At 48.7% G+C, this 16950-nt stretch overlaps 1 protein-coding gene across 3 annotated transcripts in view; it reads left to right on the plus strand.

Moving 5' to 3' along the window:
- Positions 1-16950, plus strand: part of LOC311532878 (tyrosine-protein phosphatase non-receptor type 11-like) — an 83244-nt gene that overhangs the window by 17603 nt on the left and 48691 nt on the right. The window contains exon 1 of one of the 3 annotated variants that reach the window (XM_084651802.1): positions 8532-8681. The exons of the other annotated variants lie outside the window; for them this stretch is intronic. Coding sequence (XP_084507928.1) covers positions 8674-8681 — 8 coding nt within the window. The 5' untranslated portion in view covers positions 8532-8673. Of the gene's footprint in view, positions 1-8531; positions 8682-16950 lie in introns of those variants that run through there. 3 annotated transcript variants of the gene reach the window in all.

The raw sequence follows: 16950 nt of genomic DNA on the forward strand, positions 1-16950 counted from the left end.
CCATCCAGCCCTTGGCCTCTCTGCTAAGGTGGAAGCCTCCGTTGCCCATTTAGTGATGCTCTGTGCCGCTGGAGCAGCACACAGAGGACTGTGGGATCCTCTGAGGTGTCCGACGCCCCTTTGGGCAGGTGTCCGTATCTCTTAAAGGTTTGTCAGCTGCCGTTCAGACAGCCATGTTTGCTGGCCACCCCTGCTCAGCCATGCATGAGTGGGCAGGAAGCCCAGAGGAAGCCGAAGGGTTGGTTGGGGTGCATTGAGAGGCACAGTGGGGAAGACAGAAGGACTAACTGAGTGGTGGGAACTGCTGGATTCGTGACTCCGTGACCGATTTGTTTTGCAGCCGCTGTCTCTTCTTACAGAGCCGCCTTGTCTCACCAACCTGCTCAGAGCAGCCCATGGCTCTTTCACATGGGATTCTATTGTCCTAATATTGCACGAACGCCTAAACCTGTCACGGACCCTGCTGTGCTAGGGGCTGGGCAAACACATGAATAGAAATTCCATCTTGTGGCCTTCTAGGCCTTTGTCACTCCCTTGTCCCACACTTAATAAGGATGCTCAATGGTGTCCTGACATCCTTTGCTCCCCCCTCGTATTCTCACCTTTCAAAGTGTGCGTTCACCTCTCCTGTCTACCTCGCAGGAGTCGTGGACCCAGGTGAGTCTTCAGGGTGAGCTATTCAAATAGCCTCTCTGTAGTTTTTCTAGCATGTGACTGGTCAGAATGTTGGTGGTTTTAAAGCTGATTAGTTAACGTTTCACTCCTAGGAAGAAGCTGCTTGTGAGCCGTTCAGCAAAGTTTAAAACTTTCTAACCACCAGATGGAGCAAAGGAACTTAAAAAAAAAGAAGAAAAAAACAAAAAACCACACAACCCCTCACCGGCAGCGTGGCTAAGGACCTCCAAAGGATGCCAACTCTAAGCCATGGAGTAGGTGTTTTAGCCAGGCAGCTAACCCAGTGTTCCTGCAAGACTTTTTCCCTGTTCCTCATTCCCTGCGATCCAGTGCTCTTAAATTGTCCTGTCTGTCTGAACTGTTTGCTCAGAGAGAGAGTCCTGTGGGAGCTGAAGACCTGCTGCAGTTTGGTGAGCTGTCGGTATGTGCTTTGGGAGCATCCCTCAAATCCCAGCCTTCAATAGGACATTCGCTGTTCCAGCCCCAGCCTCGTGGAATCTCTCTCGCCATTTGTTCTGAATGGTGTGGGGTAATCTTGCAGTGCTTAGAGAGAGCCACTTGTTACCTAAGCTGAGCCAACAAAGCTAATTTCATGTCTGCCCCTAAGCCAGGCTCTCACTAACCCAAAGGGTCGTGCTTGTTGCTACTACAGCTAAAAGCAGCATCGCTCCTAGCCCTGACATGCTGAATTCAGTAACTGTTCAGTTTTGGGAAGTGGAAACACAACCTACGAGAACTTCAAAATGTTCCCCATTCATGTGTGTCTCTTAATCTCTTGCGTCGGCAGAACTCGGCTGGAAATCTGGCAAGAATAGGGCCCTTTCTCCTGGTCTTCTAGTACTTGTGGTTCTGTCCAGAGCCAGGAAGTGCAGAGACTAAAATAACGAAAGCAGGAGTTAAATGAATTTTTTCAAACTTTGAAGTTTCAGGTTGGCGCTTGAGAGGCTTGGACTCCAGACACATAATGAGGAGCTGGATTTTGTTCTTTCCCCACAAGTACTGCTGTGTAGAGCTGGCTTTTTGGTTTTGCCCGTTGGAGTCGTTTGCAACATCTGGATCTGGACTCAAAACGCCTCCGAGTGGGGAGGATACGAGGGCCGTGTACTGGTCTAGGCCTCTCCAGTTATTTTAACTTAATCAAAAGGACTGGTTCTTGCATCTGCATAAAGTTAACTCCTCCCCTCTCCACAAAGATTAATCCTTGAGAATGAAGCTCTCTCTCTTGGCTGCAATCTCTGCTTTGTGTGTGTTATAATTCCAGCGTCCAGACTTTTGGCAGGATCTCATTTTGAGAGGGGAAAGGGCAAAGTGGGGGCAAACATGGTGCGTTTTTTTCCCTTGTGTGCGCTGCATGCAATGTGCAGACCAGCAGCTGTCGGCGCCTTCTTTATCTGTCCGGCCTCACCCTAGTGTGAAATAGACCAGGAGATGCTCACAGAACTCATAATTTGGGAGTAGGGAATGTGGCTGGGTAGGGCAATTGCTGGCACTTTGTGGTGGTTTTATTGGTCTTCTAAAAGAGCAGGGACTTGTGCTACTTAATAATGCTGGGCAGCAGTGGTTGCATAAGCTCTGGTACGAAAAGGGAGGGTATCTGGGAAAAGAACAGGAAATTTCCTAATCCTGTTGCTGCCTGTTCCTTGTGATCACTCAGTCCCCAGTCCTGCAAAGAGTTCCAACTGGTCTACACGCAAACGTGCACCAAAATAGCTAAATCAGATGAGTCACTTTGGTTGCTTTGTTGCAGATCTGATTGTGGACATTTGCACTGAAATAAAAGGAGTGAATCAAAACTGATTTAGTTATTTCGAAGCAAGTTTGCATGCGGAGAAGCCCTTACACACACGCTTCGTGTTATACAAGTGAGCAGTCCTATCAACATTAAGTTTATGCATCTGTCTTTGCGGGATCAGCCATGCCGTCCTTTCTCTTTGTCATTCGGGCTACTAGCATTGAAGTTTGGTTTGGGTAGTGCGCTTATCTAGCATGGAAGCACATAGCAATTTCCTTTCCTCCACCTCCTGTTGAGCTTAAACAAATATTTACTACAGGAGAAAGTTCTCGCTGCAGTTGTTGCAAAGTTCTGAGGCTCATCTGGGAAGATTTCTGGCAAGTGCCTAAGGAAAAACATTTTCTATACCAATCCGAACATAATTTATCCTTAAGCTCTTCCTCCCCCGTCCCCCCCAACCCTGGTGGTATTTTTTTTGTTTGGTTTTTTTGGCTGTCATTTCTTTTCCATAAAATACAGACTGGGATTTTTGAAGTATAATGTAAGGGAGTTAAGCATCCAACTCTCCTTGGCTTTCAATGGGATTTGGGCAGCTAACTCTGAGTGAGTGAGAGAGAGCGAGCTAGCTAGCTCTCTAATAGAATACTGGTAACCACTCTATAGCTACGTTTGGAAGCAGGTTTCTATTGTAGGACTTTTTTTTTTTTTAAACCATTCTTGATCCACCCTCTTAAAATCCACAAACAAAGGATTTCTGCCTAAAAACAGATAGGGTTAGATCTCCGACAAAAGGGGCAGAGTTAAGGTGCTTTGGGGTTCCTTGACTGAGTTTCAGAATTTAAAATGTTTAGGTTCCTTGTAAGTTTACCTCTAACTCTGAACTTCATGGCTTTACAGTGGTGGTGTTTTCCCTGTGATACACCTTGTGGGTGTATTAAAACCTATACCCCAAGTGTGTGTGTGTGTGTGTGTAAACACCTATTAGCGTGTCTCAGTCATAGCAAGAAGGAAAATACAGGTCCAGTGGAGTCCTATTTCAGTCCAGGATGTAACCTGCTTTTTCCTTTCCAGTGTCATCACAGCTACTATCTCTCACAGCTACTACCTCTGGCCATTAACTGGCAGCGCTATCTGCCCATACACGGCATTGAGCCGAGAGGAAAAGTGCTTGAGTGTCAAATAGGAAATCGGTCTCTATTTTAAAGCACAGGTTTGCACGGAAGCGTTGGTAGTAAACAAAGGAAAGTCATGTTCTGGCTGTAAAGTTGCTGATGCAGTTAATTGCTGGAGAGGCAGGGTTCAGAGTCTCCCTTGGCACAGCAGAGCTCGTTTGGTTGCTGTATTCAGTCTTGGAATGATTGTGGGGAGGGAGGGTGGCTCCCCCCCCCATAACCTGTATTTAATGACTTGTGTGCTGTTGGGTTGCAGGCGGCCGGGCTGATCTCAGTGGAATACCTCCGTCTTGTATGTGAACCTTAAGGTATAGGAGAAGACAACATGCCAGCCTCAAGCACCATCCTGCAGTGAGGGAGAAGCTAGGTCTCTGGAGCTGGACCCCTTTTCTAGGGAGAGCTCCCCCTCTCCCCATGTGGCACTGACTGTATAATAAACTGCGTGGGGGGGGACACAAATGCCTGGGAAAGAACAGGATTGAAATCTCATGGATCCTTAAGTAACATGCAGGTGTTTGTGTAGTCCTATTCTCCTCTATTTGTGAGCAAAGCCCTGGCCTATGAAGCATGAGGTGCTGGCCACGGTCCGTCAGGTGAGCTGGTCAAGAAGGACCATGGGTCTGATCCCATAGGGTGGATCCTATGTTTCTGTCGCAGCGTTGCCAACTCTCGGGGGGTTTGTTGAGTTCCACAATGTTTGGGGATTTAAGATAAACCCCAAACAACTCCTAGAATCCTGACATTATGTGAGAATATTAACAGTTCTAGCCTTTATGGTTGTGGAGAAAATCTGGAAAATGTGATGTGCATGCGCACCCAGGCTCAAACAGAGGCAAACAAAAAACTCCTCCAGTTTTAATCGTGATTTCATTTAGGGGACCTTACTCTTGACTTTTTTTTTTTCTTTTTTCAATGCTTGGGCTTAGCAGTGCTGCTCCTGGGCCTTCTGCAAAGGTACTTGTGGAAAGGCCCGTGAACCCTGATGGCTCCTCCAGAGTCCGTCGTGAGACACAGAAAGGTTTGTCATTTTGAAATATGTCAGTCATCCAGGCAGGGAGCAAAACCCATTTTATGTGGCAGAGGTGACCAGTCACGTGGATGCAAACAATGACTAGTTGATGCCAGCAGTTGGGGTGAAATTCACCCCGGTGTAGAGGTCCCATCCAAAGTGTATAAAGCCACTGGGCATTAAATGGCATAGTGGGGATTAGGAGACCTAAGTGGTGCACAGACATTGTGCAGGCTGTCTGCAGAGGGGTGTTTTGCCCTAAAGATGCTCCTTGGCAAAAGGAACAAAGACGTGGAACGAAAATCGGGCTAGATGCACAGACAGCTTGTGACCAGGAAAAAGGGCTAAAATCATAATGAATATTGGGCCTCGTTCTGGTCTCCCTTACGCGGGTGTGAATCAGGGGTAAAGCCTTGGACGCTACTAAAGATGCGCTAGTTTGTACCAGCGTAAGTCAGGGGTGGACTCGGCCCCTTGTTCATGAAGGGATAGCTCAACCAGCCGAAGCATGGGCAGAGACCTACAGGGTGCAGTTAATGCTCCGCTACCGGTTAGCCTTACCTGCTCCAGTGGGGTTAGCTCATGTTTCTGCCGTTCTTTCTATGCGTCTGGCAGCACAAATTCCCTTTGCTGAAAAATAACTGTCTGGCCTTTTGCGGTGTAATGAGCAGTTATTTGTGTAATTGCTGGCCATTCAGGGGTAACCCTGAATTTACCAGGTTTGGACGCTTTGTAGACTCTGAATATCTTGCCTGAATCAGATGCTGAATGCGCTCAGTCCATTTGGAAGATTCTCTGACAGGAGGGGGAAAAAAAAAGTTATGTAAATGCTCCTTGTTTCTGAATGACGAAACCTCAGCAAAAGTCCCTGCCAGGTCTGATGATGGCACAAACCTGCCGTTTTTTCTGGCCCAGGCGTGGTACAGGTGGGTGGCTGCTGGATAGCATGGTTAGGCGTTTGGCACATCCACACTTTCTGGCGTGTAGGGAAGGCAGGGGTTACAGTGTTTGGGGCACAGGTGAGGGAGGAAACGTGAAGGCTGATCTGCTGTCAGGAGTAGCCCATGCAATCAGCTGTAGTAGAGTTCCCAAACTGGGGGATGGTGGTCTCTGGCAAATCCCTGGGTGCTGGCTCCTCTGCTTTGATTCCAGCTGAGAGACTGAGGGGGGAGATGAAATGAGCCAACAGTGTGACTAGCCTGGCTGGTGGCAGACCAGAATTCCATTTCACGAAGAGTTCTGAGGTTTCGACACGTTTCCATTCCAGTGCAGAATGAAACCAAAACTTTTCTGTGGGGCGGGGGGGGGGGTTGTGAAAGCTTGAGACAGATGCTCACCCACGCCGCAGTAGCCAACAGCCCAGCTCTTAAACCGTTCATCTGGGATATTGGAGACCGCTCCAAGTCCCTGCTCTACCCAGGTCAGACCAGGTACTTAAACCTGGATTTCCCACATCCTGGTTGAGTGGTCTAACCATTGGCTATTCAAGGGTGGGTCTCCCGCTCTCTCATTTTGATCTGAAGTTCCATCCTGGACCTGAGAAGTTCCCAATCAAAGCTTTAGCAATAATGTTACGTTTTCACTGTAAGTCCCAGTTTCAGCGAATCGGCGTTTCTTTCTCACATGGGACCCCCCACCACCACCACCACTTTTCTCAACATGTCTGACCAGCAGTAGTGATGAGGGTAGGGAGTCCTGGAACCTATTCCCAGCCCTGTCACACTGACTCCCTGGGAGGCACGTCCCCTCTTTTGTGCCTCAGTTTCCCAAAATGTAAAATGAGAAAGCAACCTTCTTTTGTGAAGTGCTTTGAGATCCTCTGATGAAAATGGCCTCGAAGGGTAGGGTATGTCATGTCTGCATGGCATACTAAGCCCAGACCTATAGGACCTGGGTTTATGGACTTGGCATTCCAAGCCCACACTTTAGCGTCCGCACTGCATTGTAAAAACTGGGTTTACAATGGCTGGCCCTGCGTCTCTCACATCCATACCGCGCTGCTCAGACTTTCTGACGCAGATCTGCGGCACAAGCTGTGTCCACACCACAAAATGACATGGCTTGGACCCAAGTCCCAGTGGGACCCACCCCCACCAACAGATGTGTGTGGACAGAAGTGGGGCCTGGGCTTAAGTCTGTGGGGCTTGGGGTCTCATTCCAGTCATCCCGCCCAAAAGTCATCCCCGAGTCTAACGCCACATGCGGGCAAAGTTTGATTCTGTCCATCACTTTTCCCCTCCTTTCTGATGACACAGGCTGTTTGAATTAAGGTTGCTCCTCAGGCTGCAAGGGGAAGTTTCCATGCCAAGCGCTGTTGGCCAGACCCACCGTGCAGGAACCTGACTCGAATCCACTTTGGATTACTCCCCGTCTGAGCTGATCGCATGTAACCCCACCTCCGCCCCGTGCTCCAGAGTGTTTCCCAGCTCACCCACACCCTTCTTCTTGAAAGCCCTCGCTCCATGCCTGAGAGCTGTTCTGTGGTTAGGTTTTGCTGCCCTCTAATCCCTTCTATGCCTCAACTGCTCTGTTGGCACGTTAAAGGCTTGCCACAGAGCGACCATAATTGCGCTAAGTGCCTGTCGGGTAATGGACTAAACGCTCGCACATGCAGAGGCTGCCGCATGCCTCGATATTTAATCCCCTGATTGATGTATATTTAGCCGTCCTCCAGCCCTGCGGGTTCCGGGGAGGCTTGTTTTCCTTCACTGTGCGAACCCTTGGGGTGAAGGAGATGAACAATGGGCAGGGTTTTGGCCTTTGCCAGCTGTCTCGCTCGTAGGTGATTTAGTTCTCCCATCACGTCACTCTCCATGGCTCTGAATCCATTGATGCGTTGCTGGGACTGGCAGCCGGTGGCCAGGTGCCCTGCGTGGGTAGGTCTGGGTTTTTCGCTTCTTTGGCAGGATCGTGCCCTGCTTGCTACTTGATCAAAATGGGAATTACCCTGGGGCCTACACAGCTCATCAGTTACTCTGATTAGAAGCCGATGCCCAGGCCCGGTTGGAGCCAGCCAGAGTTGTCATGCCTGTCTTGACTGCAGTTCAGTCCTGCTGCAAGAATTTTAAAGGGACCAAAATTCTTGCTTGGCTAATCTCTCAGCATCCAGCCTCTTTTTGCACCAGCTCTCCACCTGCCCTAGTGGTGGTTGTAGCCCTTAAGAAGGGAGCTTTGTGGTGTCAACCCATTAGCAAAAGTCCTATATAGGTCAGGAGAGACGGACAAAGCGGGGTTGTGTAGAAATGGCTCTGGATTTTAGGAGCCCAGTGAAGCCCCCTTTTGTGTCTAAACACGCAGTACGAGACACTCCCTGCTCCAAACAGCTGCAGTGTAAGAGGACAAGGCAGACAAAGGAACAATTATCTTTGTTTTACAGAGGGGGGAATGGGGTGGCAGTGGGAGAGACTGTCCTGATCTCCTGCAGGGAGTTTCTGGCACAGGCAGGAAGTAAATCCAGGTTTCCTAAGTCCTGGCACAAGTGCTTGAACCGCAAGCCCATCTTTCCTCTCCATTGCCTGTCCTGTATGGGTTTTGCTGGTTCTTTTGGAACCACCCTGTGGGATCCCCTAGCAGGAGCGGAATCACTGTTGAATTCTGTAGCCCTGGCTCGCTAAAGAAGAGGTGAGGAGGGTGCGCTAGGAAAGTCCATCCTGATGCAGGAGTGCCACACTCCACATTTGGCCGGGAGGCCGCTCATCAATTGCCCTTGAACTAGACAGATAAGTGTTGTTTATGGTGTTCACACCCTCCCGCCCCTTCTAAACATTACGTTCACAGCTGCCAGCTCTGCACTGATAAAAGAATGAGATGACTTCCTTTTCTTCTCTCCACCCCCTCTCCTGTCCAGAATAAGCTGGGTGGTGGTTGGTTTTTAGTAAATAACTTCAGCTGTCACCTCTTCATTCGAAACTTCTCCAGTTCCGTCACCTTGGCCAAACCTCTGAGGCTGGAGCTCTGTTGAACAGCAAACTCTATTGAACAGTCCCACCTCTTGTGCCTTACAACCCGGCCTCCTTTCTGAGCTTCTGTGGTTTGTGGACTAAGGACTCTCTGTATGCTCCTGGGGCTGGCGAGCTTTGACCGCTATGGTGAGGTAGGAGAATGGCTCTACATGTCTGTAGCTTCTGTGTTTCAACAAAGAAGATGCTCTTGAGTCAGAGCAAAGCAAAAGGGAGAAGATTGTATAACTTATATGTAGTTCAGGTCCTATAACCTCTTCCACTTGTGCAAATGGACCAGCGCTTAGCACTGTGTATGCACTATTGCAATGAGAATAATTAATGTTGTCCATGAGTAGGTTCTAGTTTCCTTGGAGGTATAAGATTTCTACAGTGGAAATGGGGTGTCAGATGCTTGGCTTTCCTTGTGGGTTTTTTCACTAGTGTTAGGAAAGTGTGTGAGCAACTTTATTTGTACGATTAGCACAGACTGGGTGCGTGGTGCTGTACGCCACGGGCTCTCAATCTTTCCAGATAACTGTACCCTTTTCAGCAGCCTGATCCGTCTTGTGTACCCCCAAGTTTCACCTCGCTTAAAAACGACCTACTTACAAAATCAGACCTAAAAATACAAAAGTGTCCCAGCCGCACTAGTACTGCAAAATTGCCCCCTTTCTCATTTTTACGATATAGTTATAAAATGAATCAATTGGGCTATTAATATTGTACTTACACTTCAGTGTAAGGTAGATGGAGCCGGATAAACAAGTCATTGTCTGTATGAAATTTTAGTTCGTACTGACTTCCCTGGTGCTTTTTATGTAGCCTGTTGTAAAACTAGGCAAATATCTAGGTATGAGTGGATGGTGTCCTCCGCCAGAAGCCCTCTGTGTAGCCCCACCGGTACATGATCTCCTGGTTGAGATCCACTGGTGTACACCACATGGGAGAGGTGGTCCCTGCCCTGAGGCGCTTACTGTGTGTGTGATCTAACATACATATAATGGCATGTATTATTACTGTGTAGCAATATTGCATTCATTGTTACTTTGTTTAGAACGCTTAGCCATGCACTGTAGTCAAGTTTCATTTTCCTTAATGATCAGCCACAGTGCCTGCATATGGGCTTTGCCGCTTCAGAGGGCTGAATGTGTAGGGCTGAACTTTTCAAATACTCATAAAATGCATCAGAAGAAACTCCAAGAGTCCTTGCAAATGCAGTTTAGAAAAGCAGTCTAGACCCAAAGCAACTTAAACTGTGAAAGCAGCTGCATGTGAGCGAAATCGACCGGAAAGGGGGGAAACTCTCTCTCTCTCTCTCCATCGGAGCAGGTGGATGAAGTAAGTGTGTGTATCAAGTCATATACTAAATTCACTTGGGGGGGAGGTGGGCTGGAATAAGAAATTTTGAATCGGCTAAATGCAGCCAGATCGTTGTGAAATTGGGCTCTGCAGGCATAGACCCTCACCTCAGAACATGACACTGAGCATGCTTAGATTTTACTCCAAAATTAGTGGTTTGATCTGGGTGTGGATGGATTGTAACCCTCTTTAGAGGTCTGGACTGTGGTTACTTTTCAGTAAGTTAACATGCTGTCCATTTCGCCATAAGAGCAACCCAGGGCTCTCACCAGCTTAGCTCTCATTAGCTCATCCTAAAATCTATTTAGTGCCTTGCAAAAGCCACTTCGTTCCCTCTCGTCACCTGCCTCCCGGAGTCTCAGCTCCTACCTTGCTGCATTCTGCTTCATCGGGTCATGGCAAAGCAGCTAAACAAATAACTTTCTGTTCCACAATGGGACGTGTCACTCAAGTGGCAACCAAGCCGTTTTATAGGTTTTTAATGCCCCAACTTTCTGCCAGGTGTGTACACAACTTCATTTCCATGGGAACAAGAGCATCTGTAACATACAGGCTGGTAAATCTCCCAATAATTGAGATGCTTGTTTTAGTCTCTTAGCTGTGTAGTTCCACCTTAGCTTGAGGTTAAAATGCAGTCCTATTGGGGATATGAAGTTTACTTGGTGTATAATATAACACAGAAACTTGCAGATTGGAGAGTTGACCGGTTTTATTTGGTCAGTAATTCTGAATATCAAATTTTAAATTACAAAATACTTGTGGACAATTTGCTAACGGGAAGAGGTAAACATTTATCAGCTAAATTATTCCTTCAGCTTTTTTGTGGGTAGTTGATATGTTTAAAGTGGCTTAGAGGATTTAGTTGCCCCTCCATTAATTTTAAAGTATGATGGGTCTAAATCCTCTAGGCTGCTTTGAAAATCTCAGCTGTAATTCTTTTCCTGCTAATACAGGTGGCGGATGATGATACGCTGTTCTACTGACATACCGTGTTTTATACGTTCGGGCTGGGCTACATTAGACCAGTTTCTCCCCTTCATCAGGGAGCCAATCTAGAGTCAAGCAAAGCCATGGCCTTTTCCTGTGAGATCTCCAAAACTCCCTTGGGTTGAGCTCTTTCTTTTTTATTTTTTTGCTCCTGTTGGTCACGGTCTATCCATTGTACAGACGACATACAAAGTCTGTACTGGAGTCTAGCAAGCAGTGTCTCTCTTGGTGGTATGCAGCGTGCCAGTCGTATTAGCATCTCGGCTCTGAAATCCATCCTTAAAACACATTTAATGTGATTTCCTATAGGGCTGCAGGAAGCCTGTAGTCCCCATAGTTTACATATTGCCTATACAGGTCCAGGCTTTCTGTGTGTTTGGTGAGGAGAGGAAAGAAGCAGGGTATCAAAATCCCAGTATGAATCTTTGACACCTTTTTCCACTTGCAAAAGTGGTCTACAAATAGACCCCTGGCTCACCATCCACTTATATGCCTCTCGATCTATTTATCTTGGGTATTCACACTACACTTGAACTGAGCACCTCACAACCATTGTTTTTCTCTCAGCCCTCTGAGGTAGGGAATTGCTGTTATTAACTGGGGCAAATCACTTATAGTCTGTCTGAAGTCACAGCAAGGAGCTTGTCAGAGCAGGGAAACAAAGCCAGGTCTACCATGCCTCCAAGCTATCACCATACCAATGGGACCCATCCTTCTCCTAGGTCACTTTCCATCCAAACTTTGCATGTAGCCCTACAGTGCTTGGGAACACGAGCATGGATAAGAACCTGGGTTTGCGCTAAGAAGATCTGCTTTGTATGCTAATCAGCTAAATGGAGGGAGTGGGCTATGTTGTGTCTGGCGGGGGAGTAATAAGATGCATGTTCTTAAAGCAATGTCTTTTAGAGAGAGGGAGAGCTGCTTCTGCAGCAGTATAATCCTCACCCACGTTTCTGGAGCATTCTGCCCTAATCCCATGGGAAGAGTTGCAGTGACAGTTGGCTGTCTGAGATGGAAGCTGGTCCTTCTCCTGAAAACCCTGCCCTGGCTACCTGATGGCTTGCGCGCACGGACGTTGCTTTATGTACATGCAGACTGGGGGTCCGAATAGCCTCTCGCCAGAAACGGAGAAAACTTGCTCCAGTACCAATGAAAGGTCCAGTTGTGCTCATTGCTTACTCCGTGCTGTTGTCCCACCTGTGGCCTGTTCTGTGTGAGTTCCTGATGTGAAAAGTACCAGCTGGATGGTCATAGGGACTAAAGTCCTCCTCTCACCTTGAGCACAGGGACAGCATAGGCTGCCCCATTGATGCATCTCAACCCTGACCTAGACGGGCCACCTCTAGGGGACAAGAATGAGCTCTGTCTCCACGGCCCATTGGGTCTTCTCTGCAGAGACTGACAATAGGGTTGTCCATTAGTGCCTTTAGTGGTTTCAACAATGTGGATGCTTTCCCATAGGGAGCTGTTCTTTCTCTCTCCTTCCCTCCTCTCCCCGCCCCCCAATAAACTGTTTGCTCAGTGTGAATGCTTGGTGTGCCTCCCCACTTCCCCCTCTAGACCTTTCTCAAACCTTTCATAGCATGACTGCACTTACTAGACGTATCTGCTGCAGGCTAGGTTGTTGGCTGGTGTAGAGGACTCCAGTGGAGTGATGCTGACTAGCACCAGCTAAGAACCAGACTGCAAGATTTCATCTAATGAGTTAGGAGTTTGCACTGTAGGTGAAGGCAGAGATGGGACCCCTCAGCCAAACAGCCCATCTGGCTGAGCGGCACTCCCTGACCTTTAATCCCTCTAATGTCAGAGTCCTAAGACTCCACCGAATTTGAGGTGGACGTATCCATGTCTTTACACCACTGCTGAGTGCAAACATCCAGCTGCTATGATCTAGCAAGGCGCCAAATGAAAGCTCAAGTCTGAGTGCAAGCCTGTGATGTGAAGGAGATGCTGTGATGTTCACACAAGTGACTCGCTAAGTGGCTGACCTGGGTTTCGGGTTAATCAAATGTGGTGAATGGGTGGAAACACAGATTCTAATTTTAGAGCTTGAGATGGGAAATGTCGCTGATGGATTTACATGCTGTGGCTGTTAACAACCAGGTCTTGTGTGGCCCAGGACACTGAAACTTCTTCCTCCAGGCAGATGTCACAAATAAGTGCACTGGTCTGTGAGATGCACCGGGGAGAACACCACCACGAACCCCAGTGCTATCGCGCCTTGTTGCAGCTGAATGCCCTGAGGCACTGCTTGAGTGACTTGGAAGGGGGAGAATGAGACCTGCCATTGCAGAGCTTTTCCTCTCTCCCCATTTGAGTCCAGGGGCATGGGAAACCATTTACAATTTCTTCCCCACTTGACGCTGCAAGCCGGCAGCCGATGTGTAAGCCGAACTCCCAAGTGAGACTTGTCATGGTGTGATCTGATCAGTAACAGCAGGTACCATTGGAGAGATTGTGTTCATCAAATGCAGAGCAAAAGTCCTTGCCAGTCGCTGCCAGATCCTATACCCCAGCCTCAATCCCCAAAACATCCCTCGTGGAAGTAGGTGACACCTGAAAGGGAGTGGGCAAATTGAACACGTCACAGTATGTTCAGAGCCAGTTTCCTGTTAACTGATAATGTGCGTTATGTGACTCAAAGCCGTGCCGTCAAAGCCCACCCCGAGGACACTTCACCGTATCCCCAGGAAATTAAAGAGACAGCTTGAAGAGAAGCTGCACCTCCCCTTGTTACAGATAACACCGGAGATCATTGGAACCAGGAGAAGTTAGCAAGAAGGCTGTTTGCTGTGTGCTTTTGACAGCACTGTGTGGATAGTTTCCTTCTCCGCATCGCGAGTTAGTAGTAACCAGACTTCTAGCATGTTTACCCTGACATAATCAACATCTGGGGAAGCAGTGACTGTTGGAAATGCAAGCGAATGTGAAGGAGGCGGGGGAATGGAATGGGCTTTGCTATATTTCTCTAGGCACTAGTGTGTGGGGCCTTTTGCATATCTGAATGCAGGAGTGGCCATAACATTTTATTTCTCTGTGTGTTCTGCATGCGGTAGGGGAAAGCTTCTCTTGTGGGATACTGGGAATCTGACCACTCTTCTCCTCCTCCTCCTCCTGCCCCATCTTTAGCCATCCTCCCTTTCTGGCCAGAGACCAGCTGGGACCCCTTACGCCGCAGCTTAGCGCCCTCCCTGAATCACCTCTTGCAGGTGGTCGCCGTGATGGTGAGCAGCGCAGTCCCGAATCTTGTTGTGTTGGCCATCGTGGCTCAGTTTAACGTGACAGTTGAGCAGGCATGTGCGTATGTACACGTAACCACAGGCACACGTGCACCGTTTCACGCCTGTGCCACTAAACCTCTGCTCATTTCTAGAATGGCTCTCAAGGGAAGGTTTTCACTGCCCCTCCCCTGCCACGTCAGCTGCCGTTTTTGGGGCAGCCTTTCCGTTTCCAGCTTTCGTGGGGGCCTCTGCTGTCCTGTTGGACAGGCTGTTCTCGCTACATTGCTGGAAGCCGTGGCCGCTGCTTGGAAGGCTTCCAGCTTGGTGTTGCAGGCACAACTAGCCAGACATTGGGCTGCCTGTCTGAGATGCCCATGTGCAAACGCTTGCGTGTAATGCTCCATTAGAATCTTACCCTGGGAGCTACTGCTCAGAGCATGGGCGCCTGCTAGACATTCGGGTTTAAAACCGGATGGGGACTGGTCATTCCTTGAGCTAAAACTCTCTATGAACACTGCCTTGATACTAGGGTGATGGACACCCTTCCATCACATTGCAGGAAGCCTTATACATTGGCGCCAGTCATTTGGGAGGGGCATGTTGAGTCCAGCCGTGTGTACACCTGTGAGGCCGTACAGCTAGGGGGCACTGTAGCAGTGGTCACGGGGTGCATCACAGCTACTTCCTGGCCCATGGCAGGGAGAGAGCGATGGGCAGGTCTGTGCTGATTCCCAAGCATGGGAAATCTCATTATTTTCACATCCTCCGTGCACCTGTTTGTGTGCACATCCTCTCGGTGGTGGTTGTTTTGTGCATGTGGAGGCAAAACAGCTCTTGCAAGCCCCAGTGCGTCAGCATATCTCTCCGTGCCATGCAGTTCGCGGCATTCCCGGAGCCAGTCGTCCTCCTTCTCCTCCTCCGCAGAGGACATCTTTTTTTAGCTGCTTCCCTTCCTTGTCACTTCATGGCTTTTATCTGGGGGAGGGAAGAAAACTGTTGGAAAGAGGCTGTCCACATCAGCGCTGTGGCTTGGCATGTGATGGGCTGGGAGGAAGTGTCTGTGATACCCTGAACCAGAGCGTGCAGCATATGAGCGCAGGGCAGAGTCTCTGGAAAGCAGGTGGAATTTGCTTTCCTGCTAGAGCTTTGGGCTTCGCTTTGCCTAGGACCTAGTCTAATCTCTACTTTTTGAAACCATTCCCATTATGGGAACTCGGGAAATCAGTGTAGCCACGAGGACTCTTAACACTTGGGGTAGAAAAGAACTTGGGTCTGATTTCTTTTTTCCAGGGGGGCTCAGCCTCGCCTGTTCCAGTGGAAGTAAATGGGAGCGGTAGGCTCTCGGCACCTGTGAAAAGAGCTCCGATTCAGGAAAGTATTTAAGTTCATGCCCAACTTTAATATCGCCAGTGGGACTACAGGCATTCTGAAGTACTTTGCTGAACTGGGGCCTAGGAGGGGCTGGGCAAAGCTTCCTTTGCTTTCCCACCAGCTGCAGGAATTAAACATGGGAGGGGAGGGGAAAACATGTAAATTGCTGCATTTCTAGCAATGTGACGACTTTTAGATTGCAGGTGTCTGCGCCTAGCCCTGCTCAGGCCAGCTGTGTTACAATGCTTGTAGATGTGTGATATTTAAAGACTGCTGCTTTTAGTGCTGGTTCGCCTCAACTATGGGATGCTGCCTTATGTATTTTGAATGGCTGGCTCCAGAGTTACAATAGCAAGGATTAATAAAGTGGAGCGAGGGGGAGGGGTGTGGGTAGAGCCAGGGTTTCCCAAAGCAGGTGCCTATGTTTAGGCTCCTAAATAAGTGACCTGTTTGTTTTTTTAAAGGGCCGAGCACTCAGCAGCACCCAGCTGTTCAGTGTGAATGAGAATTTACAAGTGGTGGTGACACATTTCTTAGAGTAGCTGCTAGTGTCTGCAAGCATCAGGGCCTCCTTGTGCTGGATCGTCACCAGGCCAAAGGAGTCTGGCAGACCTGGGAATGAGAGTTCATTCCCCGTATCCCATTCCGGTGCCTTAACCTTGAGATTATCATCTCCTCCACCCCACCCCCCTTTTTTTCTCTTTCCACCCCTCTAGTGTGTGGCTGTCTGGTCAGTGCAAAGATGCTCCAGGTGGTTCAGTCCACTCGCTTTCCATCTCTTGATGTGAGTTGAAATAAGTCCTTGCTCAGGTCACAAATGAGAGAGCTCACTCTCATCCCCGTTCCTATTTGCCTGTGTCACACAACCATGTGTACAACTAGCAATCCTCTTAGAAAGCATAAGCATGTGGCCTTCGTTTGTTTGACAATTCCGTCCAGACTTGCCAAGAGTGTGAATGGCAGCCATTCTGATTAGTAAACTTTAAGTCCAAATACTCTCTGAAAAGGGAAAGCCTGTTCTTGCGGGTTCTCCCCACTCCTTAGCTTATTCTCTGCCATTTGCTAGTTTTGAGCTGATGACCTGGTTGCTTAATCTCAAGTTTCCCCAGGGAGGTAAGGGGTGGCCAGTGATGGGATTCTGACTCTTCACTTCTTAGATCAGAGCCTTCTTTAAAGAAGTGAACTCTGCACACAGCTGTCTCCTGCAGAGTGGCTTTCCTACTGAGCATGGGTGTGTGTGGACCCAAAGTTGGCTGAGGGTGGTCAGTAGGACTCCTTTCCACAAGCATGCTGGGCCTCCAAGACTCAGTCGGGACCCTACACTTAAACCTACGTGCTCTTCCGTTCAGCCTGGACCATCTGGAGGCAGGTTTTTAGCAGAGCCCAGGCCTGATTTAGAGAGGCAGTGTGACCTGCTGGATACGATGCTGAACTGGGAGTCGGGAGATGTTCTAATCCTGGCTGTACTGCGTCTCCTTGAACA

The sequence above is a fragment of the Lepidochelys olivacea genome (genome assembly GCF_965140295.1).
Source record: "Lepidochelys olivacea isolate rLepOli2 genome assembly, chromosome: 18".
Lineage (NCBI taxonomy): Eukaryota > Metazoa > Chordata > Testudines > Cheloniidae > Lepidochelys > Lepidochelys olivacea.